Genomic DNA, 27,585 nt, shown 5'->3' on the forward strand with positions numbered 1-27,585 from the left:
CCTTGGTTATTAGCTGATGTGCTGAATCAGCTATGATGTGTGAATTAAGAATGCTAAAGTCTGCAGAGATGTGGCCCTCTGGGACTGTATAGCCTTGGTTTAAGCTAACAAAATTCAGAAAATCGTGACTGTCACTGATAATGATGTCTAACACTAAATAGTGCATCATATCATAGTCACCTTTAGAGACAAAGCATTAATAAAGACTGGCTCAGCACACAGATGAAGGAACCTGAACTGCTTCGTCAGGGGTTTAGGACATAGTACCTTCGTGTGCTTTCATATGTGCTATTCACACATGCAGAAGACCTCCATAATGTCCCATAAGACCTCCATAACGTCCCATAAGACCTCCATAACAAAACATCATTCCGTCCACTAGATTTGGCTCTATCTTGCTCACTACTTTATTTGTTTCAACTGCCTGTTTTGTTATTCATTCAATAAGGGATCAGTATAATTGATTTCTCATGGATTAGGGGTTATGGCATGTCTCACTGGTAGGCAATATAACTATGTTAACTTCTCGCTGTTATTTACATATGATTTATAGTGCTTTTATTTTACAATATTCACAGTCTGTGATGGTTTTGGCATAGTTGGAATACCGTGTCGCTACAACTGATGATACAGTTCATACCCATTGCAGCTAAGCCAGTTATAAAACACCAGTGTACTGATGGAATATGATGTTACAACAATGTGATCAACAGCTGATGTTTCCTAGGGAGGATGTGCAATATAATATTTACTGCGCTAATCTGGATAAATTTATTTCATCTTTAAAGTATTTGTCATGTAATAAACTCTACTCTCCATCCCAAGTATTCAACCTCATATGCAAGGATAATTAATTGGGGGACATGTTATTGAGGGCCAACTTTAATGCCAGTCATATAATCTGTGTCAGTCTAACTTCAAAAGAAATAGCCTATACATTTATGTTACATAAGAGATTATGATCTTTGCCCCTATACGGTTCCTTTGGTATTGTCTATAACTTTCTAATTCTTTTTAATAGAGCTTTGTTATATCTATTTTCCATCATGACATAAAGAAAATAATTTAATTAATATTATATTCACATTATTGGCAAATGTGGTGGTGGTCTCGGTTCTTTACGTACTGTTTTCCAATAATAGTAGCTTTTCGGTTTTAGGCAGCTACAGAATTCTACTTGTACTGATACACAATCTCTGACCTCTGTGAAGTCTAGAAAAAATGTTACAGATATTATTCTAATCAGTTTGGTTGCCTGCACAGTTTACAGACGGACATGAAACTTCAAGCAACCCATTTCCTGATTGGCTAAACCTATTCAGGTCCAAATCGCCATGCTGTCTGTTGTGGGGAACGTGGGCTCATTGATATTCCAAACGGCCAAACTTCACAAGCGTAGTTTTGACCTTTCATGCATCAATGAAAAGAGCATATAATCACTTCCAGCACTGATTAACAGACGGATGACATTTTCTCGCTCTCTAACCATCACCAGTCGTGATCAGAGCACGCCGGCAACTGGCGTGTCAAAATAAATTAATTACGTTACGTTGCAAATTATTAGAGCATGTCACTCCATTCTGTTTTGTACGTTAAAAATTTGTCTTTTATTATAATAAATCTCAAATAGTCCTAATGATAACTGAAAGGCTACACTGCTATTTAGATAAGTTATAATAACTTATAACCAAATTTAATTACATTGCTTTTGTGGACTAAATTTTACCAAAAAGGTTTTTTTATATCCTTTTTGAATTTAAACACCTGTGAGTTTTCAAATATTATATTTGTGGTTATTGATTACACCCATAAAAGTCAACTGAGATATGATCTGTTGCTTATAGGTGGTCCATCAATACTATGTAAAGTCTAACCATCAATATTTATTGGCCACACAGTCAGTTACAGACGCAATCCATTTGTCATTACTGTAGTCAATAGTGGCAGCATGGGACAACATGTCTTTTGGTGTACAATTTTGCCATTGTAAGGAATTCTTTCTCTATCTGTGTGTAATTGTGTGTGAGAGCGAAGCATGTTCCTTCTTATATTGTTTTCCACTCTTCGGTGAAAGCTGTCGCTTGTTCCATTTTTAAAATATTGTGTTTGGATCAATGTAGTTCAGGCTGCAATTTCAATACATCAGGTTAAGGGAGGGGAGAGGGGGTGGTGTTGAGTTTCCACCGACTGTGAGCAGCCCTTTTTTATACTTGGATTAAATCCATATGAGGACATAATAAGGTTGAGGAATGAGAGGGTATCCGGGCCCTGGAAACAGAGCAGGGAGAAAGCTGAATGGGGGAACCTGCAGTCTTCTGTGGTTCTGAGAGTGATGAAATCGGACCAGGCTCTCATATCGGCCAAGGCACCGGCTATTTATAGCGAGGGCACAGCAGAGACGGTGTGAATTATTTATGACGTATTGTCCGACCTCTGGGCCACCCGAACGCAACCACTGCGCTGCCAACGTGCTAAGGTTAAAAAGATTCCAACCCCCTGCCCAAAAAAAAGTAAATATGCATCTGTGCTCATCTGTGCTAATTCGAAAGAGGACATCAAAACCAAAGGAGACAAAGGGCTGCACAGAAGTGGTGGCCCTCGCCGGTCGGCTTGAAAGGAAGTCCTGAGCGACCCACACTTCACCCCAGCTGAGGGTTTTGGGATTGGCAGCGAGTTCGAAGGGGATCAAGCCACACTCCGACTTCCGAGTTCCCGTGGGCGTGCCGGCCCTCAGAGGCGGTACTTGCGCAGGAGGTCAGCCTGCCACATGTACTTGCGCTCGGGGAAACGTTCGGGGATCTTGATCTTGCGGAAGTCCTGGATGCACTTTTCCAGCTCCTCCTCCACCGTCAGCTTCTCCTTGGTGGGCCGTTTTTTGCCTCCAGTGCTGGCACTGTCACGGGAGCTTGCCGTGAGCGTGCGCAGGAGGTCGCTCTTGCGCCGCTGCTCAGACGACTGCTGCTGGCCCGGCGTGTGCTGTGCCTGCCCGCCGGGGCCCTTCTTAGGTGGCCGGTCAAGTGTCTGCACGTGGGCCTGCCGGCTGACTGGGCCGCGGATCACCGTGCCCTGGGGCGAGCTGGCCTCTGACTGGCTCTCCGAGCTGGAGGTGGACAGCTCGTTGAAGGAGGTGCCACTCTCGCCCTCGCCCTTGTGGCCCTTGCAGCAGCAGTCGCATGGTGGTGATGACCAGCGTGACGGGCCACCTGGAACAAATGAGAGCAAGCGTGAATGACAGGACTGTGGAAGCACTGTGGAAGTCCCAGTGCTAAACATGCACCGCCAGTGAATTATGCCTGACAGATATATATATATATATATTACTAAAAGCAGTGTGTGTGTATATATATATATATATATATATATATATATATATATATATATATATATATATATATATATATATTTTATATATATATTTTATATATATAATATATACACACATATACACACTGCTTTTATATATATATAGAAAGAACAACAAGAAGAGAAGTGCTTGAGCCAGGAACCACAAGGATTGGACAATAGACTAGTGGGAGTCTATACTTTGATCTGATGATTTGAAATTTTAGGGTTTTGGATCCACCTGCCACGTCTTTGTGAGACACTGGAAAGGTGAGCAGATGGTTTCTACATGTGTGGTTCTCACCGTGAAGCATGGAGGAGGAGGTGTGATGGTGTGGGGCTGCTTTGCTAGTGACACTGTTGGTGGTTTATTTAAAATTCAAGGCACACCTAACCAGCACGGCTACCACAGCGTTCTGCAGTGACATGCCATCCCATCTGGTTTGCGCCTAGCGGGTCCATCATTTGTTGGACAAAGACTGCAAACACAGGACAATGACCCCAAACACACCTCCACGCTATGTGAGGGCTATTTGACACCAAGAAGGAGAGTGATGGAGTACTGTGTCAGATGGCCCAGCCTCCACAATCACCAGGCCTAAACCCAACTGAGATGGTTGGGGATAAGCTGGACCGTAGAGTGAAGGAAAAGCAGCCAACAAGTGCTCAGCGCCTCTGGGAACTCCTTCAAGAGTGCTGGAAAACCATTCCAGGTGACTACCTCATGAAGCTGACTGAGAGAATGCCAAGTGTGTAAAGCTGTCATCAAAGCAAAAGGTGGCTACTTTGAAGAATCCAAAGTATAAAACATATTTTTGTTTACCAAATTAGGTACTTTGGAGAATCTTAAGTATAAAACACTTTTTTGTGTACTACATAATTCTGTATGTTTTCCTTGATATTTCTGATGTCGTCAATATTCATCTGCAATGTGGAAAATAATATAAATAAAAAAAGACCTGAATGAGAAGATGTGTCTAAACGTTTGACTGGTACTGTATATAAATATTTTATTTAACCTATAGCTGTTGGCGTGTGTTGCTTTTTGCTGCGAACAGGTTGGCACGCTGCACTGGCCTGACATTCAGGTTATGGACCTGCATAAAAAGACTTTACATTAACCTAGAACACAGCAAGGAAACTGAATACAGATCGCAACGATAGGGAGTTGCATCAGTCTACATTTTATGTCACCAGTCCACTGATGGATATGCATCTCCTGGGCATGACAGATATAAGATGACGGAACTCCACTGGCCGGGACAACACTGCTAAGGAAGGAAGCATAATATTTCTGATAACACAGCCACAAAATGACGAAACATTGCACTCAAATATCTGAGCCTGTGTGCAGACCAAAGCAACCGTCAGCTTGTGTTTCCTGGGGAAATCATCAGAAGTGTGTACTGTATGTGTGGCCATTTAAAGGAACACCATCTGAGGAGGAAAGACAATTTCCAGTACAATTCACCATGCACAGTGTCTCTAATGAAGTCAATTACACAGGCTGTGTTTGCCGAGGGGCCGTCACTAAAGCACGGTGTCTTTTTGTCACCAACCCCTCCCCCAGCTCGCTGCACGAATCCACACTATTTCACAACACTGATCCATGTCAGATTTTTAATTATGCAACTTCAGTCCATTTGCATTTAATTATGCAAATGCCTCTCTGGATGTCAAAAATGATTCACAGCATGTGAGCTCACTCGTGATTGGACCCATTAGTTGTCTATATGGATGTTTATGCACGTAATCGGGGGCACACGGACTTAATTGAATGTATTATAAAAGGTAATTGGGTGGTTATTGTGTGACTGTGTCCGCAGATGTAGGATACCCTCGGAAGACGGAATGTGACAGCCATTTGTCACCTTCACCAATGGAGCCCAAAGCTAAAACGGGATTCCTGCATTATTCCTACATCAGGAAAACCCTGGGCCCATATATGCCGGCTATGGATCAATTCAGGAGTGATTTATCAGTGTGGCATGCTTACTGTCTTTTGAGGCACTGAAGTTGTCTTCGCTTAAAACTCTTAGTGATAAGCTATCAATCAATAGGTCTTTACTGCACACTTTGCTTTTAATTTGCCCACATGCTGTTTGGATGATAGTTACCAAATTGCTTTGAGTCGTCTACTGATTGATCAGATATTGATTACGGCAAATAAATAAAGCACTGGGCAGTGTCCTCATTAAAGGTTCTATAGAATTGAGGAGGCTTAAGTACATGCATTAGCTGTAGGAGATGACATAGCACAAGAATCATCCTAAAGGATCTCCCTAAAGAATCTCCCTAATACAACGATTGCAATTAGTATTCCAAGAAAAAAACCACACAGTGTCATTTGCCAGCAATGCAGTGGCATTGCTTGCAAATCTTAAACATTGGTAATCTGCAATCATAGCGGGTAGCATGTGTGAATGGCTGTACATCAGTGCCTATGAGTCAGTAATGTCTCTGAGTAACCCAGAACCACCATTCGGAAAATACTGCAGTTCTTGTATTTGGTATGGCATAACACAACCTCCCTCTACAAGTTATACAGTGGCCCAGTGTGAGAGGCAGGAGCCAGGTAATTTTCCCCCATTTTATATAAGGTCCTGAATTCATTCGTGTTGTTCGGTATAAATGGAGACCTTTGATCGATGAGCCAGGGACTCATAATTGGTGTTTTGAAAAATAGGCCCAGACTTGGCGGAACAGCTAAATCTGCTGGTAGCCAATTTTCCTGCCTAAATAGAGTTAGCAGGATGCACCAAAGCCATGTTGACAGATGCCATCTTTAAAGAAGCTACTTGGTGTATAAACTGACCAACCCCACGACGTCCTTTCTGAGGAAAGATATCCTTACATTTTGCTTATATTCAAAAGTGCATTCAAAAGTGATCTAATGTTAAAAATACAACACACATTTTACAACTAATTTGCTACTATTATGGCCAGTGTGATAGGAAAGATATGGCCCAGCTCTTGAGTAATGTTAAGGAATGTGCATGCTCTTTAGCACATATCAAGTCTTTATTCTTTTATCATATAAACACACAGTGAGGAGCCAGCATAGACAGCGCTATATCAGTGTCTAGTTTCTGCAGAGTAAGGTCATCACTGACAGGAAATTGACATTATTCTATTATCAACTATAATTCCTTGAATTCCATAAGCCCTTTTGAGGAATATCACCATGGGTGGTGGCAAGAACATTGGTCTTAAATGAAGAGAAAACATAATTAGTGCCCCAGGTGTCAGTGCCGGATTCCCAATTAGAAGCCCTGTGGCCCCCCCACAACCTCCCTGCCCCCAACCCCCCTCCCACTGGCCTGTGCAGAGGGTGGTAACGATAGCACCCCTAATGGTGGTGCTCTCTCCAGGAACCATTGAACTGCTAATTGCGTTTCGCAGTAGCTTTGTGCCTCCGTGCCACCGGGCCACTGATCACTTGTTTGAAACGCACCGCTGTGTTGTGTGATGGGGGGGCCACCACAAGTCCTCACCATCACACACCACTCATCCTCCATGGAGATAAGTTGCACCGCTAGGAGTAAGCATCCTGACGGCTGGCATTAGCCTAGCAGAGATTCACAATACCAATCTGTCAAGTGTAAAAACCCGCTCGAATTATAGGGCTCTACACTGCTGTCACTTTAAATGGGAAAACGAGTCCTAATTATGTGATGTTCTCTGGCATATGGTAAGTAGTGTCATTTGCTTAGGTGGAGGAAAAAGTTCAGCTAGCAGAAATGACTCATATAAAGTAGATACTGACTGTTATATAAAAGTGTAGGTGACATGGATGGACCAGGCATCCTTGTCCATGTTGTCGATTATAAAGCTTCACCATGACCCCTTCCCCCAGTGGTGAGTAGAAGCATTTCTAAAGGGCTATGGGCACCATAGAGCTTATCAGACCTTGGATGGTTTTGCCAGGTGTTTGGAAGGAGTTGCTGTGAAAGCTTCCCCATCTCAGCAGTCAGTAAGGCCGTGGGTGCCACCTTGCTACCAGTGCTCCTCTCTCACCGCCCACAGGCTGCAGATGCTCCTCTCGCTCTCCACCAGGCCTCACTCTGCCTGGTGCCAGCTCCGTCGCCGTTGCGAGAGTCTTGAGAGTCTTGCAGAGTCTTGAGCTTCACTCCTGCGTTCCCTGAAACACATCCAGCGTTGTCGGAATGACAAGCGACTGAGGCCTAAGCACATTCCAAACTTGCGACGCACCCTCAGCGAGATTTTGAGTCTTCGCAATGGGCTCAGCAGGTCCACACAGCGTGGGCAAATTAGCAGAGGCAAGACTGATGGAACAGACAGCACAGGTGCCAAATGCCGCCTGGCACAGGATCTGCCTCACACACAGCAGGGACACAGGTGCAACTCAATTAATGTAGGCTCTAGTGCAGCAGTATGCACAGTTAAGTCTTGGACTTAAATGCTTCAGACAGCATTCGAGTCTTTTTGCAGCACTTCCTTTGGAAGCCGATTGGAGGGACCATCATCTCCTCGACAACTGCCCATTCTCCAAGTGCATTAATCCACCCCTCCACCCCCACCCCCCTCACTCTTCCCCAGCTCCTTGGCCTGTACAGGTCTGCGGGAGGCACATACGAGTAAGATGACACCTTCCCTCCCCTGCTTTGTGTCATGCGTCTGCGTTGGCATGGCTTTCTTTCAGGACAAACGACAAGCCTGTTTGGACTGTAGCACATGGCGCTTCTGCTGCCATTGTGGTGAAAGGTCTGCGGAGGACTTTGCCCGTGGTTACCTGCAGAGCCGCGAAGTAGCCCATGGTCCGGAGAGCACTGACTGGAACGGTGCTGTACCGAAGGCTCCGGCTGCGAGTCATGGCTGAATGCAGGAAGCGCTATGCTTTGTTAACACCGTCTGCATCCAGCCGTTACAGGCTTACACAGTCCCACTTAAAACATGCAGGTACCGAAGCTCTTGGGGAAATTGGCTTTTTAATTGGTTGCGCATACCTGGCATTCTTCACATACTCAGAGTATTGGTTTTATTTCACACAATTATGCAAGAGGCAAGCATTCTTGGCCAATGCAGAATGCATTAGGGGGGTGCCGTGTAAAGCATAGTCGTAAAGAGCACGTTGGGAATGTTCCATCATCATCTGTGTTTCTGTGGGCTGTCAGTGCCAGGCATGTGCACCACTCCCGCGGTGCTTCCTTTCCACCAAACCACGAGGTGCTTTCTGCGCTTGGCTGGAGCATGCCCGCCACCGCCCCTCCGCAGCATGCCAGCCCTCAGACAGGCCCACCGTGCACATCTCAACTGTGATGAGGGAAGCAGTCGGAATTAGGCTATTTTCAACCATAAAATTGGAGACATATTTCGGGGGTGGGGGGATGGTCAGGAGACTGTTGTGATTTTGCTTATGTTCTTTTTATTCAGAATTGTTTTTAAAAAAAGGAAAAAAGACCCGCATGCCAACTGTACAAGGGACAACATGGCTGCCATCATCACCCTGCTGCAAAAGCAGATTGCTTTGCAGGGTTGGTTGCAAATTGAATCTCCTGGTTTGCTATGCCCAGAGGTGACGAGGATGGGTTAACAGCCTGTTCCACTATGCTGAATGCAGTGCAAAGGTCCCGCAGACATCCACGCATACAGGAGCAAAGGGCTCTGTTTACATTTATAGCTGAACTCCACTCATATTTTGTTGTGTGGGAAGAGAGAGTGAGAGTGGAGAGAGAGAGAAAGAGACAGAGAGAGAGAGAGAGAGAGAGAGAGAGTGAGACAGAGAGAGAAAGAGAGTGAGTGAGACAGACAGAGAGAGAGCAAAAGAGAGCGCACCCACTTCATCAGAGCATGCAGTGTGATCTCTCCCTGCTAATCATGAAACATCTCCAGCTGCCAAGGGCTCGCCGTCTCCCCTGTTCATGTCAAACACCCCCACGCCCAAAATCCAGCACAGCCTCTTACGAAGGGCAGAACATCACTGGACGGGCTTCTTTATCTAACCATCCACAGGTGGAAGGAGGCGATGCCGCATTTGTCATGGCACCTGGCAACAGATCTCAAGTAGCGATAAGTGGCATAGCGGGGAGGGGACACTGCAGCACCTCGGAGCATGTTCTCTCTTTCTCTCCCCCTCCCACTGTCTCGCTCCTGCACCATCTCTCTCTCTCTCAAGACGGCCTTGTGGCGGTAAGCATGAGAAACCGCAGAATAAACGGAAACAGTATCCATCCTCGAACGCTGCAGCGCTGGGAGAAGCTGAGGAGGCATGCTGCTTAAGGGCCAGGGAGCCACTAGTAGAGCACAGATCGATACGGGGCAAACAGTGACCTCCTTCTCTGCCAGGGGATGTGTACATGCAGCAGACCTGAGATTCTTATCTCAAAGACCACAGGAAGGAGGCATCCTGTGGCGTTGGTGATGCCTGAATAAAGAGTTAATGACTCTTAATGGGGTCATCTCGAAAATGGAAACAGCGAACTCTCGAAGTTGGAGCACAGAGTATTCGTATAACACTTAATTCGACTTGGCTGCTGCTCAGTGGGGCAGGCAGAAAATGGGGATAAGTGAGAGAACAACCAAGCCAGCCTTCATTAAAAGCTAAAAAGAATGCCATGCTCCCTTGGAATCTCAGCAGTTTAAGGGAGGGAAGCCATCTAAATGCATCTGTTTGGTCAGCTGTATAATTATGTTGATTTACTGTGAATGATTATTGGCCAGCTACATGGACAAAGATTAAAAAGTCTTGTACTTGACTGTTATGTCTGATGAGCTCCCATTGAAAGTCCTTTTGAGCCTAGGTTTGGGACTACTCTTGGTCTCAGAAGCCAGGCCTATATGAATGTGTATTGGTTACATGTTGTTTTAAACTTTGACCTGACCCTGCTGCAATTGAAGCTTCCCTATCTGAATAAAAGTTTTGAATCCTTGAATGCGCACTACAGGATAACAGCAAGAGCTCAGCGTTGCCATGCAACCGTGAAGAGACCCAGCTGAGTGCCGTTCTGCCTCCCCTACAGTCCTGGGTGGCACGTGGCACCGGATTATCTGAGCGATCTGGGCATAGTTTCACTTTTGGCTGAAAATTGTTAGTGGGCCATGGGCACCAGCTGAAGAACTGGAGCTAGAGTACCTCAGCCACCCAGAGGTTACCAGCTTGTGAAGCTTCAGCTGTTTGCTTCTCTATTGCGACCCGAACACACTGAGATACTGAAACATGCTGACATTTTTGCCAGTTCTGCAGCTGATGATGAACTGGCTGGGTTTTCCGCTGTAGTTTGCCCATCCTTGAGTTTCAAAGGGAAGATGTAACCATTGGGAAATTATTGGCACAGCTCCCTGGGGACTTGTTAAAAGTGGCACGATAAGCAAAAGGGTTTCAGTAGACACAGGGATGCATGCCATGGCAGGCCTCCAAATATGCAAGCAGGACACTGATTCTCCTCATAATGACACCATGTGTTTGAGTGTCTGCAATGACTCAGCCTAGATGGGATATTCAAATTGATTTCCACACAGAAATCTGGATGCACTGCAATGAAGGAGACAAAATCAGTTCTGTTCTTATATTGGGAATGTATGCATGCATGCATTTGCATTTTGGGTCCTAATTTGAGTCTTTAAGTAGGAGAACCGTTTTAGGCAAGACTGTCAATGTCGAAAATAATGGGCTCCATTTTCCGAAACACAATTATGGCTAACGAAAATGAATGGCTCTCTTTCAGTCATATTTTCTCATGCCCGCAAGCAGTGTCAACTCTGTTTCGGCACAGTCAACTAGTTTCTTGGCTGAATTTCCACCATATGACTTTTTAGACAGCTAACCGATCTGTGACACCACAATTTCATTTGAAAAAGACGATTTGCCAATTTACAGAAGAGTTATTTTGTAGGGACAAAGAACAAAATAGAAAACATACCAATTTATTTCTTACACAAATAGACTTTAGTCTTTGAAAGGGATGTTTCCAAGTACCTGTCAGTCCATGACTTTTAAAAACAAATAACCTATAAAAAGCAAATTCTTATAACATTGTTCTCATATCTTCTCTCAGAAGGGTCCATTCTTAGAAACACTGTCATGGACGCTGATATGTGTTCAGCATTTCTAGATCCTAGCCTAGGCTGTGGTAGGTTATTATGTGTTGCAGAGTCTGTCTCCTTGACTTCTCAGCTTGGATCTAAGAGGTAGCGCCCTCACTGAGTGGCAGCTCTTCACACATCTGCTCATTGATCTTAGTCATACCATATTTCACTCCCCTTGACTTAGCAGCTGAAATGTTCATGGAGTGCATCCAGATGTCTTTGTCTTCTGCTGTGATTAAACAATGCCAATGTTTTTTAATACCTTAAACGAGGTATATTTTTTATGTAATCCTTCATCAATATTTCAGAGCTTAAACAGTGAAATTTGTGATTCCAGCATTCACTTGACAACACATCTATTATCCCCCTTTCCTCTGACAAAGCACAGTGTTCTCCGTCTCAAGAGCTGCTATGAGTTGGCACCTACAAGCATGTGTTTGTATGCCCTCTTAATTCTGTACTTTCAGCTCCCACGTTACCATATAGAAGAGCATGTCTGCCTATGTTCTGGCGCACAAGAGTATAAGTGCAGGAGTATATCAGGAATGGCAAGGAATGTCCTGATCAAATCACCCGAATGGGACATTGCATACCCTTGCAGAACGTTTGTGTATGGAAAATTCTGGGCTGTAAAGCAAAAGTGCTTTGGATGGGCGGATTTATGCTACGCCGGGGAATGAATGGGTCGGATTTACTGGTGCGTGACCAGCTCTCCTGCAGTTTTATGTCTTCCCATTTGCAAACACGAGAGGGTCGGCAAGGCTCATCAAATCCCCATTCAGATCCTCAGCACAGCTGACAGATGCTGCCACATCATAAAGGTGCCATATAGCTGGCGCAGAGATACTAATGGCTCCAGGCAGATGCCACTGTCTTAAGCAACACTGCAGTCGGAGAGCGCTTCCTAAGGCGCTGAAACCTTTCTGGTTTTCTGCCAGCTGCTGCACCTCAAACACTGACACTCTGGGGCACGTCGGCGCCACCTTGGCAGACTGGAATGGCCAAGAGATGGCCAGCAGCTTGAGATCTTTCATCTTTAGTAATTGGCAAATGATCACAGACATTGCCTGAAGGATGGGACAGAGAATCAATGATGTGCTGATGCTAACTAGTGTGTTATTTCAGCATGAGGAGGCTATTCCAGCGATAATCTTTAGTTGAGCTCTCCAGTCTGAAGCTGTGGATATTTGGCTAATTTGAAACATACCACCAGTTCTTTTGTTTGTTTGTTTGCATCTTATTTTTTCCTATCCTCCATTAGGTAGGAACGCAATTAGGAGTTTTTGATTTACAGTTCATCCAGGTATTGGCAAATGGACCCATTTGCCTTTGTTTTTATGAGGTAGTGCTTTAATTGTGGGTTTTAATGGAGTTTCTTGTAAGATCCAAATGAATGGAAAATCACATCAAGTGAGGAGCCAGACAGAAACCATTTAGTGAAGAATCTTGAAATAGCAATAGGGATGTCAGTGGCTGTTAATAATTTAATGACCACTGACATTGCTTTACTGCTAATGTTCTGGGGAGTGGAATGACTTCTTTCCCCCTTGTTAGCAACAGGAGAAGATGAAGGTGGACATCATGGTCTCAAGGCACTCAGTAAGATCACAGGGTTCTGGCTGAACCATGCTAACCATCCATCCTGGCCAGGTTTCATCTATTGACTTGTGGATCATTACTAGAATCATTCATGTCATCCCCAAATGACAATCCATAATTCCATAATGACAGCACATTCGGCAACACATTATGCGTGGCAGGGGGGCTATGGGAGGTTTGCTGTCCTAAAACGTCAAATCTGGGAATTTTAGGAGAGCCTAAAGAGCCAAGAGGAGCCAACAGCACAGGGTATCTCTTACGGATGCTCACCAGTCTAGTGTATTACAATTGTAAACCCACTTATCTGTTTAGGTTACTGAAGTGGTTTCAGTTCAAAGGTGCAATTTTATATGAAACCACTTCAGTAACCTAAATAATTAATGTCACTGCCTTAAGTGAGTTAAGCACATTACTGACTTAAGATTCACACCCAAAAAGTGGCACTAGTTCTTTTTTTTTGGAAAGTCTTCCTTGTTTACTCTAAGTCAAGAGTATATGAAGAATGGAATTTGCAGAAATAATAATAATAATAATAATAAAAGAAGAAGAAACAAAATAAATTAAAAATATGGAGTCTCTAAACTGCAGTATTTCTGTCACTGGGAAGGCCAGCTAAAAGGAGGGAAAGAAGTAGAAGCATGTGAGCAGGAATCCTCAGTGTCTCATCAGAACTAAAAGTCCTGCAACCAATGATGCAGAATCTAGAAGATAAAGCAGAAAGTATCTGGGTGTTGGAAGAATGAACAGTACTCAAAGGTGGAGCCAAACCATGCAAAGCCTTAAGAACCAGAAGAAGTCATTTATATTGTAAGGGAGACTGAGCAGGTAGCCAGTATAAGTATGCGACTCTGTGAGTTATGTGGTTCCATGTTTACAATCTATTCAAAGGTACCAGATGGGCCCACGCTCTAAGTTTAAAGTGCTGTCAAAGAACTTCAGAGCCATATTTATAACCCTGATGGTGTTTCCTTTGTAAGTTCCCCACTCTGTGTGCTGTGTATTATGAACAAATTCACTGACAGATTTCACCATTACACTTTCCTTCAGGGTGCTTACCTTCACACGTTACCTTTTGTTTGTCTGACTGCTCTCCTCATTAATGTGTCACTAATCTTAGATGAATGGTCTTCAGTACGAGTTTAAATAAATCACATTTCCCTTTTTGTGCTGAAGAATAAACTATCAGCAGTACATTTTTCATTCATAAATCAAAGCCCTAATTTATGTCAGGATTACTATTGGCTAAATGCTCACATTCAATACTGCAAATTTCATTAACTGATAAAATTAAACAATGCACATGAGGCATTTATGTGATTTATTTTCTGGAATTGAGTATTTTACTTATTTTTTATTATAGTGGAAAAATACAAATATGTGAGATATGTTTGATTAATTTCATTTACAGTTTTAAATTACATTTAGAAGCAATTTAATGTTACTCATTTTAAGAATTGCCATCTTTATCTTAGAATTACCTTTGAGAACTCAACTTATGACTGCTGATTCTTTTAAAAGCCTTCAAAAACCTTTTATGCAATATCACCATAAATGCACAACCAAATTTTGACAGAAAGCATGCTTGTGTTTACTTTGTATAAAGTAAAAATCCAGACATTTTCATTTCCCACAGAGATCTCCAATAATGCAGTTTAAATCTACTGGGTTCCTACTCCTCCTGCTCTACAAATTAAAAGAAGTTCCATGTAGCTTTGCCTTCCAGACCTCTAAGGCATTCTGTGTAGACTAAACTCCCAGCTTCTCTAAACCAAAATCCATGAGCATAAAAGCACATTACCATTTATTTTTAAACAGGGATTGCACATGCGACCTTGTTAATGACTAAGCTTTGCTAAATTACCTTTCAGTGTAAAGTGTTTACATCTCGAAACCATGTTTTTTCACTTGTCAAACTGGTCAAATGGTCATAACAAATGTCTGACTCCACAGGAGCAAGTGCATCAGATTTTGGGTTTAGCAGACATCAGACCAAGATATGTGGCTTGCTTTAACCAGACCCTCAGGCAGATAGACGAGGGCACAAATGTCGTTGTGACATTGACAGACAGGCTAGTAGTGTCTCGCAATCCCACACATGTGCTATCGGTACCTCGGATCGGATGTGCCAGATCTGTCTGAGGGGCATTTCAGAAATAACGGAGGAGAGAAAAGTGCAAATCCCCGGTGTTGTCAAGAGTCCTCTGCCCCTTCCCTGTGTGAACCTACTTCTAAACACACAGAACCAATGTAACTACATGAACAAAATATTAGGGGCTGTGATGTCCTAAATTCCACATTATACTACAGTTTTGGGTGTATTGTAAGTTCTTCTACCACATGCTGCTGAAAATGAATATCAACATGAAAATAAATATCAACACTCCACATATAGGAATGACCTTTGGTGTATGTGTGGCAGACACCCTGCACAGAAAAGGTCAGAATTATGGCTTTGTCGAGAACAAACCCCCTTAAAGAACCATTAACCATTTTGATATGTCCAACCATGATCACAACCATAAACACCACGAGCAGCCCACATCTTCCCATTTTCCACCTCCACACTCGGCCTGCTGCCACAGGCCAAGATGAGCTTGCTTCCCTCTTCTCAGTCTCTCTGGTCTGTTGTTTGATATTTATGATGCCCACCCAGGCCTGCCAGCTGTTCCTCATTTATCTGGACGTCCCACCTTTAGGGGAAAACTGGTCTTCCCTTGTTGCTTATAACAAAACATCAAGGATCCAAACTGAGTTTAGGTGCACCGTTTGGAGTCACTGTTTGAGGTTACTCTTACAGAACTCTGAAATAAAAGCAACAATGTTAAAAACATATACACATCTGCCCTGATCTCAGATCAGCTTCTCTGTCAAATCCTGATCCTAATCACTGTTCATAAAAGCTTGATTCACTAAGGAACTTAGTAACTAAGGAACTAAGCCTACGCATGCTAGCCTGTTCATTCCTTCAAAAATACTCAGTTTCTTGTTCTTGTTATATGGATGGTCCTGGCAAAAATACAAGGCTGTAGTTAATAATCACGGAAAAGAAGTATGCTAATAATACTAAAAGAAATATGCTAATAATAATAGTACATTAATAATAATCAAGGAAAATAAGTACGCTAAAGCCAACAATGGCAATCCTTCTATACTTTATGTTTTGGGGAGTTTTTAATTATAAACTGACACAGCTGCTGATAATGTCAATTTTAGAAAAGAACTCTTGCATCATACCAGCTATTAAGTAGTACAAACAATCGCATTATGAACACAAATTACCCAGCTCACATAGTTCACAATGCATGCAAGCAAGCATGTGATCGGTGGACAGTGAGTCAGTTGTTTTAGGGATTTATGACTGCGTCTCAGTGTCAGCTCCACAAAGAGAACCTCATCTTTATTGGCACTGATCGGTGAATAAATTGTGTCATCTTTTCATCCAGCTGATCATCTCCTACAATGTTTGATGGCTTTGACTTGTAATTGAGGACACTTGGTAAGGCCTGTGCCTGTATTAAATGACAAAGATCCTTGAGGATTAGGTGAAAACTGGCACTGCTGAAATTTTTTTTGACCTTTCCTGGAACATAGGCCATGTTTTGGAGGCATTTGTCAAAGAGATGGAGGAAACAAAGCTCGACATCACAGCGTTCGGAATGCAAGTGCTTCAGAAAAGACAGGACAGCTTTTCTGGATACCAGATGATGTGCCGACAGCCACCGGCACAAAGGCTATGACTGAAACAGACGTTATCACGCATTAACAAATGCTTTGTCCCCCCTAAAAAATATCTAACCATGAAGTTGAAGCCCACTAGCCTGTGTGAAAAGCTCTCCTTCACTGACCTAGAGCAGGTGCTGATGGCCTTCAAAATGATGGGAACTGTTAGTACAGGCTGTGACGAAGGCTGATGCAGCAACCACACCCTGTCTCAAACCCTGGTCTGACAGGAAACAAACCCGTGCGCAGAACATCAGACTGAAGAGCAGGCTCTATGGCACAGCCCTCAGAGCACCCACTACACATTCACCTTCACCTGAGTGACAGCCTGTGTCACACCAACTGCTCCATCAAGGAGTGACAGTGTCTGTCACATGGACCCATTCTGTAAATAGCTCTGTGTCAGGCAGAAGAAACAGAGAAAACAATCATGGTGGCTACAAAATCCTCAAACAGGAAGTGGATGGCATTTTTCCCTCCAGAATGAAGAAAAAATGTAACATTTACCTGATTGTGTTGTTTGTTTGTACTGTGCCAAGCTTGGATGCATTTGGGGATTTTTCATTAACAACTAATCAGACTTGAGGAATGGAATGTAGCACTTTAAATGCTGTGAACTCTGACTTGTAATGAAAGTATTTCTCTCTCTTGCCACACAGAAGAATAAAGCACTGTTAGACTAGCAGCTGCAAAACAAACAAACAAACAAACAACAACAACAACAACAACAAAACACTATTCATGGGCAAAGCCGTATTGGTGAGACCAGCTCCTAACTGAAAGTTCAGTGCATTCAGAGCCATAATTGTCCAAATTTTAGCTAAATCGACCTTCATATAAAGTGATAAACCACACTGCAGAATATGTGTAGGTTTACTATGTTTACATTTACGGCATTTATCAGACTCTTATCCAGAGCGACTTACAAAAGTGCTTTGTCATCTACTCATAGAATACATCCTAGCCAGTACAGCAGGTTAGAGTTCAAGACACCATTGAATTAGAATAAACTAAATACAGAGACCAGTGCTAAATACAGAGGCCAGTGCTGATACCTATAAGAAATGCAAAATGAGCACAAGTACAATATGGAACGATATGTGCAATACCAAACAATAAGTGCTAGAAGCATTCAGTTAATCATTGATAGTTCAATAGCTCCATAAGTATCTGCCTCTGTTTGTTTCCCTCCCTCCGAGCACGTGCTAGCGTCTCGGCGGCACGTCGCTACGCACCGGCGACAGCGCCAGACGCCGAGCGGCCCGACAGCGATGGCCACCCCGCCCGCTGGCGCGACATTAGGGAGAGACAGATGGAGGGGGCAGGCGGCGGCAAGGGACTGAGAGCGACGACAAACGAAGTCAAGGCGGCGGGGGAGGGGCGAGGCAGCCTGCGCCAAATGAGGCCGTGGCCGACCGCGTAATTGCCTCGATCAGAGCCATTACTCCAGCGCTCCAGCGCCGCTCTGCTCGCGGCTCGCCACTTCTCAAACTGCCTCGGAACGGCTTTGAATTTTAAATGAAACATTTGGCCGAGAAATTGGAAACGCAGAGGGAGGAAAGACAACAATGAAACAAAACGCTCTCGGTGTTGATGATGGGGTCCTTTTCTGCATTCAAGTAAATCCTTGGCACCATCCCATCCAGCACCCCCACCCCTAGCCCTACCGCCACCCCCAACCGCTCTGGACTTCTTGGAATGGGTGACGTCTCGGCGAGCCGCATTAGCTCCGCTGTGGGGCTCGCTGTTTGGCTCTGTTTACGCGCTTCCTGCAGCCGCCTCTGTAATTACGGCTGAGTGCTTCTGCGAGAGCTCGTTCATTACGAATGCAAAGGGCGTTTGGCTAGCGCCTTCATGTCGGCTGAGTGGAGAACCCTTGCAGAAAGTCTGCGATTGTTTTCACTCCACCCCTCCCTGTTTCAGCCAGAGTTACTGGACACGAGGCTTTAACAGAACGCTCTTAACCCACCACTGAAAATGTTGATTTATGTGTAGTGTATCTTCATGAGAATAAAAACTGAAAATGCTGTTACAGAGTACTGGAGAGTGTTTAAAGAACAGCTAGGGGAGTTATGGCTTGTATCTAACCTTTTGTACAAAGAACAGTCACATATCAAAAACATAACAACTAGGAAAGAGTAGCTTCACCAGACCAGGGCCGGGTTTCCGAAAAGTGTCATAAAACACAGATAATATTTAAATGGTAGTCCAAGTATTACACTGAACATTCTTTCTCTCATTTGCATAGAATTTGAGAAGTCTTCCATGTCTTATGCTTCAGTTCCTAAAGGTCTGCTACTGTGAAAATTAAACTGCTGCATAAAGTGCCAAAATATTTGGTACTTTGCACTTGACAGTCATAGCCATGTCTAGCAATCAGTGTTAAATATTAAGTGTTAAATATTAAATCCCTTGGATCTCTTGTTCATGCACATTTGAGCAATAAGGAAATAGTAACTCAAGGACTCAAAAGTTACCCTTGAGCAAGTATTTTCCCCAAATCCTTTGATTGCAAGGTCTGAGAAATCAATTCAGTGTTACAATGTGGCTGATCTTTCATGTTACAATGCTATCAGGGTAGCTACGAAATACGTCAAATTGGCTTGCTAATAACAGCTCATGTTTGCAAGTCCTGAGTAGCAAAAATACATTTTTTTGCACTGTGCAATGCAGAACATGCTAGCTAAAATATTGATAATTACAGTAATCCTAGTCATCATGGACATAATCAGAAACCTTCCACGTTCCACATAGACAGCAAGTTATAATAGAAGCCAACAAAGACACTACGTAGGGTTGATCAAAAATAATCATTCTTGGATGCGATCCTATCCATGTAATGGATGACTAATGAACAACAATCACTCTTCAAAGGCATCTAGGTGTTTATTGCTATCTTCACTGCTACTGCACATATGCACTGAGACACACACCCCACACACATGCATGTCAATCAGTCAGCAGAATTGCATCATCTAGGCCTGCCCAGTATGCAATCCAGCAAAAATAAACATATAAATAAATTATATAATAAACAAAAATAAAAATAAAAAGTCAATATAAAAATTCAGATTTTTTCATATAATGATTCATTCAGAATCATTATAAATAAGAAAGCATCCATTTCAAAGTCTCTAATAGTTAACACGAGCTTTTGGCAAACTAGGCCCAGAGAAAACTAAGAGGTACATCAAAGCTTCAAGCTGATGAGGAAGTAATCAGCACAGTGTTATAATACAGGCCACGGCCTCTACACATTTATACTCAATCATTACAAATAGCCCGAATTCACCCACCAACAAGAATATTGGTAGTGTTCATGGCAGCACCCCTCCTACGCTGGGATCTACTTTTAGCAAAGTCTCAGGAACACAACCGAGGAGAGGACACTAGCTCCACGTCGGCATTCAAAAATACTCTTGGCTATCAACCATCTATCAGGAGGATGTTCCAGTGAGAAGCTGAAAGATATTGCTACTGGGGACAAAGGGAGAGACAATGTCCTCTTCCCCAGACCTTGGAGTTCACATTGACAAAGTCATTAAGCCTGGTCAGAAATGCTTTCAACAGAGACATGCTTCGGACCTGACTGAGACCTGCTGGAGACCAGGATTTTTCCTCAAAGATACACACAAGAGCTCCTGTGTGCTAGTGACCGGAAATTTGCTATGAATAATATTGCCTGTCTCCAACAAGGAAGCAGGCCAGGGGTTGGAAGTGACAACCAACGGCCCCTCCTAAAAGAGATAAACCCACAAACAACACTCGTCCCTGCTTCTTTCCCTTCCACCTGGCCTCCGACAGACAAAAAGGATCCATCACAGAGTGGAGTGCGTTACGATCGATGGGAGGCACGTTTAGGAAAATGCAATGAGCGTGGCCTCCTCCAGAGCGCTAACAGTGGTCAGGCTGAAATTACTTTCTCTTTCTGGCCCAGGGCTGGGGGAAGGGGCTGCGAGTGGGAGCGGTTCGGAATGGTGCTGTCCCATGCCCGATTAAACACGACGCTGTTGGAGCGTCCCAGTGTGCTGCGTGTCGGGCCCAAACCCTGAACCCTGAAGCCCGCGCCGTAGCCGCGGAGCCGCATTAATGAGACGCCGTATCGCTGGGCGCGAGGCTTTCAGGCTCAGCGTGGGGGCAGGAGAGAGGGTGGGAGGGCGCAGACAGCCCTGATTCCATGTCGGTCGGATAGAGCAGAGTTAATGGGCAGGCGAATTATGTGCAGGAAGCCCTGACCTCCTAGTATTGGTCTGCGAATGCAATTACAGCCAAAACCAGGGCAGTACCAGCATGGCCAGCACAGCCTCCATCCCCATTCTCCCATTAAGCTAAAACCGAGTATGAATGTTCATGATGAAGCATTTCTCAGTACAGTGCACATTTGTTTTGATCATTTAATGGGGGAATGAATGTAGAAGTCAGGCACATAAAGGTTAATTCCATCTAAATGAATTCAGCTAATTTCACACTACCCTCTACCGCACTAAGCAAACAAAAAGAGGTTTATTTAGGTAAGACAACAATATCTCGCAGGCTTGCGAGCAATCTTGTAACAGGTACAGAAATCCGATCACCTATCAGAATCATATCGCCACACACAGCTCACCCTGCAGGGCTGTCTCGTGCAGACTGCAGAGCAGTGCGCAGACTTCTTCTGCCATCCCTGAACCTCTTGTCTCTGTAAACCGTAGTGATGGGCCTCTTTATTAACTGCCCCAGTGGCACTATAAGTCATTTGAAATGCGGCTGTGCACGCTCAGGTTTTGGTAGAGTACGGTTCCCACTGTTACAGTTTGTCTCGGAGCTTCCTGGGAGTGACTGATCAATCTCAGCGCAGAAGTGCCTGTGCATGAGGCTGGCGTCGCTTGATTGCTTTTCCTGAGTTCTCGGATGTGGTGTGAGAAGACTGAATCTGAATGTGTGTAGCTGAATTCGAGCAGCTGAAAATGAAAGGCAAATGGTATTCAAATTTTGCTTCATTAAATTCAATTGTAAAAGCTTTAATGTAACTACAAGATTACATAAGAGATATTGTTTAAATTCAGACTTTGGTTCTTTAGGTAAATAAGGGCCTTAATGAAACATGATTACAGCTAAAATTGCTGAATTATGAGACTAATATTTAAGCAACCCAAACACGAGGCCTTAAACAAACAATAAACTGGCATTTATGTATATTAAAGATAAACAGTAAACTGATGTTTACACGTTAGATAAACAGTAAACTGATGTTTACACATGCTCGATAACCAGTAAACTGACATTCTATAAAGTTAAAGTTGCTCCTTTATGGTGAAATTTGATTTGGTGAAACTACATTGGACTTAATTGAACTCCACAGATTTGATTGTTTTCGGACATCGGACTCAGCACATTCACTCTCAGGCACTATTGTTTTGTCGGTTCTCACTAAATCTAAACGGCAGACCCAAGCACCTTATCTCAGTAACTTCATTTCAAGGGCCAATTTAGCCAATAAGAGGTACTCCATGACGGATTGAGAGGCCAACTGAGTGTTGCACTGGCTCTTATTTGATTTGTGGACTGCACATCTACTTGCATAATTTGCCGTGGGCGGCACTGCCAGCCTAACAACCCCGGCCCCCACATCTCCATTCGCTGCCCCTCCCTTCTCGCTGGCCCCCTTCACTCCAGTCAGTAGCAGGATGAAAAGAGTGTTGTTTTTCCTTTAGGATCACATGCTTGTCATTAATCTCCTGCATACAGAGCTTAGGTCTCCATCATACTCCATTGGACCGCGTGCATCCAGCAGCCATAACAAGCCGCGCTGTAATTACCTCCCTGCGTGTGCCCGCAATCTATAACGATGCGCTTGCCCCACTCTCCCGACTCAGGTGTGAGCGGACGTGTGTGCAAATGACAAGATCACGATGAGGGCGGAAAGGAAGATAGCTCTGTCAAGTGCTAACTAAACCAACACTGAAGGTGATGACATGCATTATAAACTACATTTAAACTACACTACGAAGCCTAAGAAGACTTTACAAGAAATGTGGCATGATTGGTGTGCTTTATAGAAAGGACAACAACTGGGTTTTATATTGAGTACCTTGTTATATCACTTTGTATATACAAAAGGAAAAAAAACTGTGATTTGAGATTCATATTTATGTTTAGTCATATGGCAGGCATGACTAACAAACTTTTTTGCTTCTTTGTGTGTTTTGTTTTAAACTTGAGTCAAAAACAGAATTCCAGCATATGATGTGAAGTATATGAAGTATATCATTGTATTTTATTTTATTTTAATTTTCATATTCAGTGCTGCTATTAGTGCTGGTGACAACTCAATCCATAACTCACTATTTTTGCACAATAAGGCTGACTCAGTAGGAGCTGGTTCATTTTAAACTAAGCTGAGCAGCACTGTGAAGGCCAGCTAACCAGACTTGTTCCAAGAACTAAATGTCTTGGCAGTAGCAAAGATTGTCCTACTGATTACTGTAAAGAAAGTCTGGCTGTAGGCAACAAAATTAATGGGAATCCAGCAGTCTTATTCTACCACACAGGTAATGCACTAGCACTGTGCAGAAGAAAGCCCTGTAGGTGCCCCTCTCTGCCTCCAAGGCTGATAGACCTGTCCACCTTCCTCCCCCAGCACATTGCCTAATGAAGGGACACCTCCAACTGCCAAGCTATTCCGGGACATCTGATCATATTGGTATTGAATACGTTTGATCCTCAGGCCTAATAGCATAGGAGAGGAGAAGCCAAGACCTTGGCTGGATCGTGTTTTAGAGGTATTGATTCGTCAGCTGCTGACGAGATTATTTAATTATTCATTGCTCAAATTTTGGGAACTTTTTGGAGCAAATTCAGAAAGCTGCCAGAGTCCACCCAGCAAAGCCTAAAGCAAAGAAGGAGTGCTCCGAAGCACTGTGAAGAACAGCGCAAACTTTTGCAATGTGTAAGCAACAAACTTGAAGTATACAGAAAGTAACTCCAGCATCAACATAACCAGCACTGTCTGTCGTTTGATTGGACATGATGCATGTTGGTTTCAGCTGAGCATTTTACTGGAATTAATTAAAACCGGGTCATTTGTATTGGGCATCAAGTATTCACTGTTCAAAAGGGAACTGCATTTTATATTGTCAAAGCAGATATCAGATGTCCTCTCATTCACATATTTTCTTTTTTAATATCCATACTCTGATGGCTTTAGGGGGCTGGCAGAAGAGGGTTATTGTTAAAAGGTTTCATGCCAGTGATGGAGGGCCAGTCAATGAGTGAGAGCTTACTAGACTAGCATTTTAGTTGTGTGAGCCCAGGAAGCCATGTTATGGCAGTTCGGTTTCCCTGGGCAATGCGACTCTTGTTGCTGTAATGGACTCTGTGGTCCACCCAGTAACGTGCTTCTCGTGTGAGGTGCAGATGATATTCTCTACACCATCACTCCCCCAGTTTTCATTATAACAGAGAGTCAGTTTACTTGGTTGGCATGGCTACGATAACAGACCTTAACCCATATGAAGGTCACGTTCAGGCAAGGTATGTGCCACCAAGATGAAGAAAGAGGAAAAGGAAAATGAAACAAGAAATGCTCTCAGAAGACTTAACCCTCAGTTGCTCAAGTTGTACTCAGTCATAATTGTAAGTCGCTTTGGATAAAAGCGTCAGCTAAATTCCATAAATGTATAAATGTAAGAGGCTTCGCACATCCTCCAGTCCAGAGGGGCAGCTCTTCAAAGAGCAAAGGACTGGAAAACTGCAGGGACGCCTCACCTTTCTGCTGGTGCAGAGGGGATCACAGAGAAGCTAATTCAGTTAGCGCCGCCGCCTCGCAATCGGCGCACCAGAGGCCATGAATACTCCTGTGTGGCCAATCAGCTGTGGCAACGGGGCCATGAGTTGGTGCCACGTGACTCATTCCTGCCTCTGAGGCTCTGAAACCTGGCCCAGCTTTGAAGTAGTGGTGTTCAGTGGGAAAAAAAATGTTATATTTTTTTTTTATTTGGATGTCTCAGAAGTCTTCAGACATGATTAGGCCAAGCAAAATATTTGAAGCAGAGAGGCAAACTTCCCTAATGGCTTGTGGGTGGTTGAGGAGCAAAGAGAAGACGAGGAATTGATCTCTTTGCCATTAGAGTCTCTGCAAAGAGATATTTGAGAGCATGCCATGCATGCCTTGTTGGTGCATTTGGTGGTAGCCAAGCTATGATAAAGCCTTGTTTAGGAAATTAATTAATTTTGCAGTGGTACTAGAACTAAAAGCATAATGTGGCACATTTTTGGCTGAGGTAATTGGCACACTCCAAATTATTGGTGCGGAACCTTTTGATGTGTTTTTGCTTTTATAAATCTTGGTCAATTTCACTGCATCAGTCACATGAATTTCACACAGTCTTACATCTTATATTTGTTCCCTTTTACATGAGAAATGTTTAGTATTTCCTGCAGTAAGATCGTCAGACTGGTGAAACCCATTAAAGCTTTTGACTGAGACTGGACAGAGCTAGAGCTTTGAGGGCTTTTACATCTGAAAATGTATAAGCAGCAAAAGTTCCTGAAGGAACTCAGCACTGACGTTTGCAACTGATTTGAGAGGTCGGGTCCACTGAGCCTGTACTGCTGCTCTCCAGTTCGCTTTCATCCACGTCCTTCTGCTAAGTGAAGACAATTCAGACAGAAAACAACAGATGCTAAAAGGTAACCCTTGGAATATTCAGCAAGTTCCACTAAACGTACTGAATGGAGAAGGGGGCCTGCACACAAACGGGCTCCTACGCTCTGCTTAAGCCTATAGACCCATGAAATCTTGGAAAGAAATCTTAATGAAGTGTGCTAGGCAGACCTGCAATTAAATATTGTCAATGTCCATAGGCTAAGATTATATGGATTTTGGACCCGTGACGGGAGCAGAACATTGCAATAAAAGCGAGCTTTTAACAGACAACGGGGCAAGTGTGTTTTGTCTATGATAGAGTGTTTTAGGAGCTTTGTTTCATGGAGCTAAGGAGATATTATGAAGAATATCATCTTATATTTTAAGTTGACGAAAGAACCTGCAAGGAAAACAGACTACTGTGCTTGTCATTACCAAGAGGCCTGGTCCAGCTGATGATGGGAGCTCACCTTTTGTCACTGTACCTGAGAGTGTTGCATATGCCCATGAAAGAAAGGCCTAAATGCGAAAGAATAATGGCCCCTACATTTTAAGAACAGCTTTTCATCACACTAATAAAATCTGAAGAGCAATCAATGTGCTAATTACCAAAAGCAGGGACCACCAGGGCTACCTTAGTGATTTTTCTGCAGAGGACTAAAGCAGTTACTAAAGCTGTATTCTTTTCCCCCAGAGGAACATCGAAGCATTCGGTCAGTGCCTTTGGCAAACAGTTTTTTAAATATGATTTTTTTTTTTTTCAAATATAATTTCATATACTAAAGATTTTTCTATATTTTTTCATATACTATCATTTTTTTCTATAATAAGCAAAGTAATTTTTATATAAAGCTGTTAGAGATAAATGGCTTTCTGAGTGATAGCTTATGTTGTGGCAGCTGTTAGATATGGATGATATTAAGTCACTGCACTGCAGGGATGTTTTTAAGGGCTGGTGAAACAGCTTTCTTGGCCTTGATTATGACATAATGGATGAAGTTTTCTTCCTTATCATGCAGTAGATCAAGTGTAAATTGTGGCTTAACATTTGTCATTTGAGGAATACAAGCTGAAGTGGCAGTTCAAACAAAACTGGAGAAATCGCACACAGTTCATAGAGCAGCATGGATGAATCAGCAGTGGAGAACTGGCAGAAGAACCCAGGCCATCCAATGGGACATGAGTTTGCATTACATCACCGTGACTGGCTTGTGAATCTACTACTGAGCATGGGGTTGCAAATTTCAAGCAAACACAGTCCCGATCCTGGGAAATAATTAAGACGCCAAAGTAAATTAAACTCAAGACATATTTAATGGCCCTGAACTTAATTGCGGTTTGTTAAATTGCCGCTGCTTAACACTGGGTTCATTTAATGTCTGTTACACCGTGTTGGTCATGGCTTATGACCAGTAACAAACTCCAGCGAGAAATATGAGAGCAACAAATTGCATACATAGAGCAAAAGAGTCAAGAGAAAAAAAAGGCAATATCCATTTTCTTCAGTCTGGTCGTCCAAGGTCACGTTAAGAATGCCTTTTGCCTCTTCGCCTCAAAGCCGTACTCATTTCAAGCACTCTGTCTGTTTAAGTGGTGTCATGCAGTTGACTTAGACACATGGGCTGGTAGCGACGTTTCTCACAATGACACCTTTCATGCCACCTGATTTTCCCTTCAAAAGTATCAGCTACGTAGTCCTGATTTTTATGCCTCAATCTTTCCCAAGGTAGCATTCTTTCAGAAGTGTTTTGAAAAGTAGCACGTTACATGCGTGAAAACTGCAAGACGACTGTCAGATGAGGCCACAGCTCTGATGTGTTCATCTGGGGGTTTTTTTTACATTCATTCATTTTTTAGATTTAACGAAAACCTCTGAAGGTATTGCTTTTTGCATCTACAGACCTACAAACCCCCTAGAGGGAATTATATGTTCAGACTTCGGGATTTCAACAGGGATTCCTTCGGATTAGAAATCCCTGTAACAGATCAATAAAATATGATCCCTTGCCTGAAACCGGGTGGAAAATAAGCATAAGGAGAACTCAGGGGAAGGGATTTATCTCTCCCTTGTGGTGCTTAGTTCGCTGAATATTCTAAAATGGTTTCCGTGTATCCGAGGTCCCACTGGGCTTGTTGGGGCAAATTGCCAAGCAGTCCCCTAAAATGACCAGGGGCTTTCAGGGGATCATTTTGACTGTAAAGACGGCCAGCCAGGTGGTGAGCCAAGGAGAAACATGAACTGACAATGCCGG

The 27,585-nt window shown here is 43.4% G+C and overlaps 1 protein-coding gene across 1 annotated transcript in view; it reads right to left on the minus strand.

Moving 5' to 3' along the window:
* Positions 1-2,611: 2,611 nt before the first annotated feature.
* kctd16b (potassium channel tetramerization domain containing 16b) overlaps positions 2,612-27,585 on the minus strand; it is a 33,829-nt gene continuing 8,855 nt past the window's right edge. The window contains exon 2 of the mRNA XM_027023053.2: positions 2,612-3,203. Coding sequence (XP_026878854.2) covers positions 2,731-3,203 — 473 coding nt within the window. The 3' untranslated portion in view covers positions 2,612-2,730. The remainder of the gene's footprint in view (positions 3,204-27,585) is intronic.

This window comes from Electrophorus electricus, chromosome 6 (assembly GCF_013358815.1).
Source record: "Electrophorus electricus isolate fEleEle1 chromosome 6, fEleEle1.pri, whole genome shotgun sequence".
Lineage (NCBI taxonomy): Eukaryota > Metazoa > Chordata > Actinopteri > Gymnotiformes > Gymnotidae > Electrophorus > Electrophorus electricus.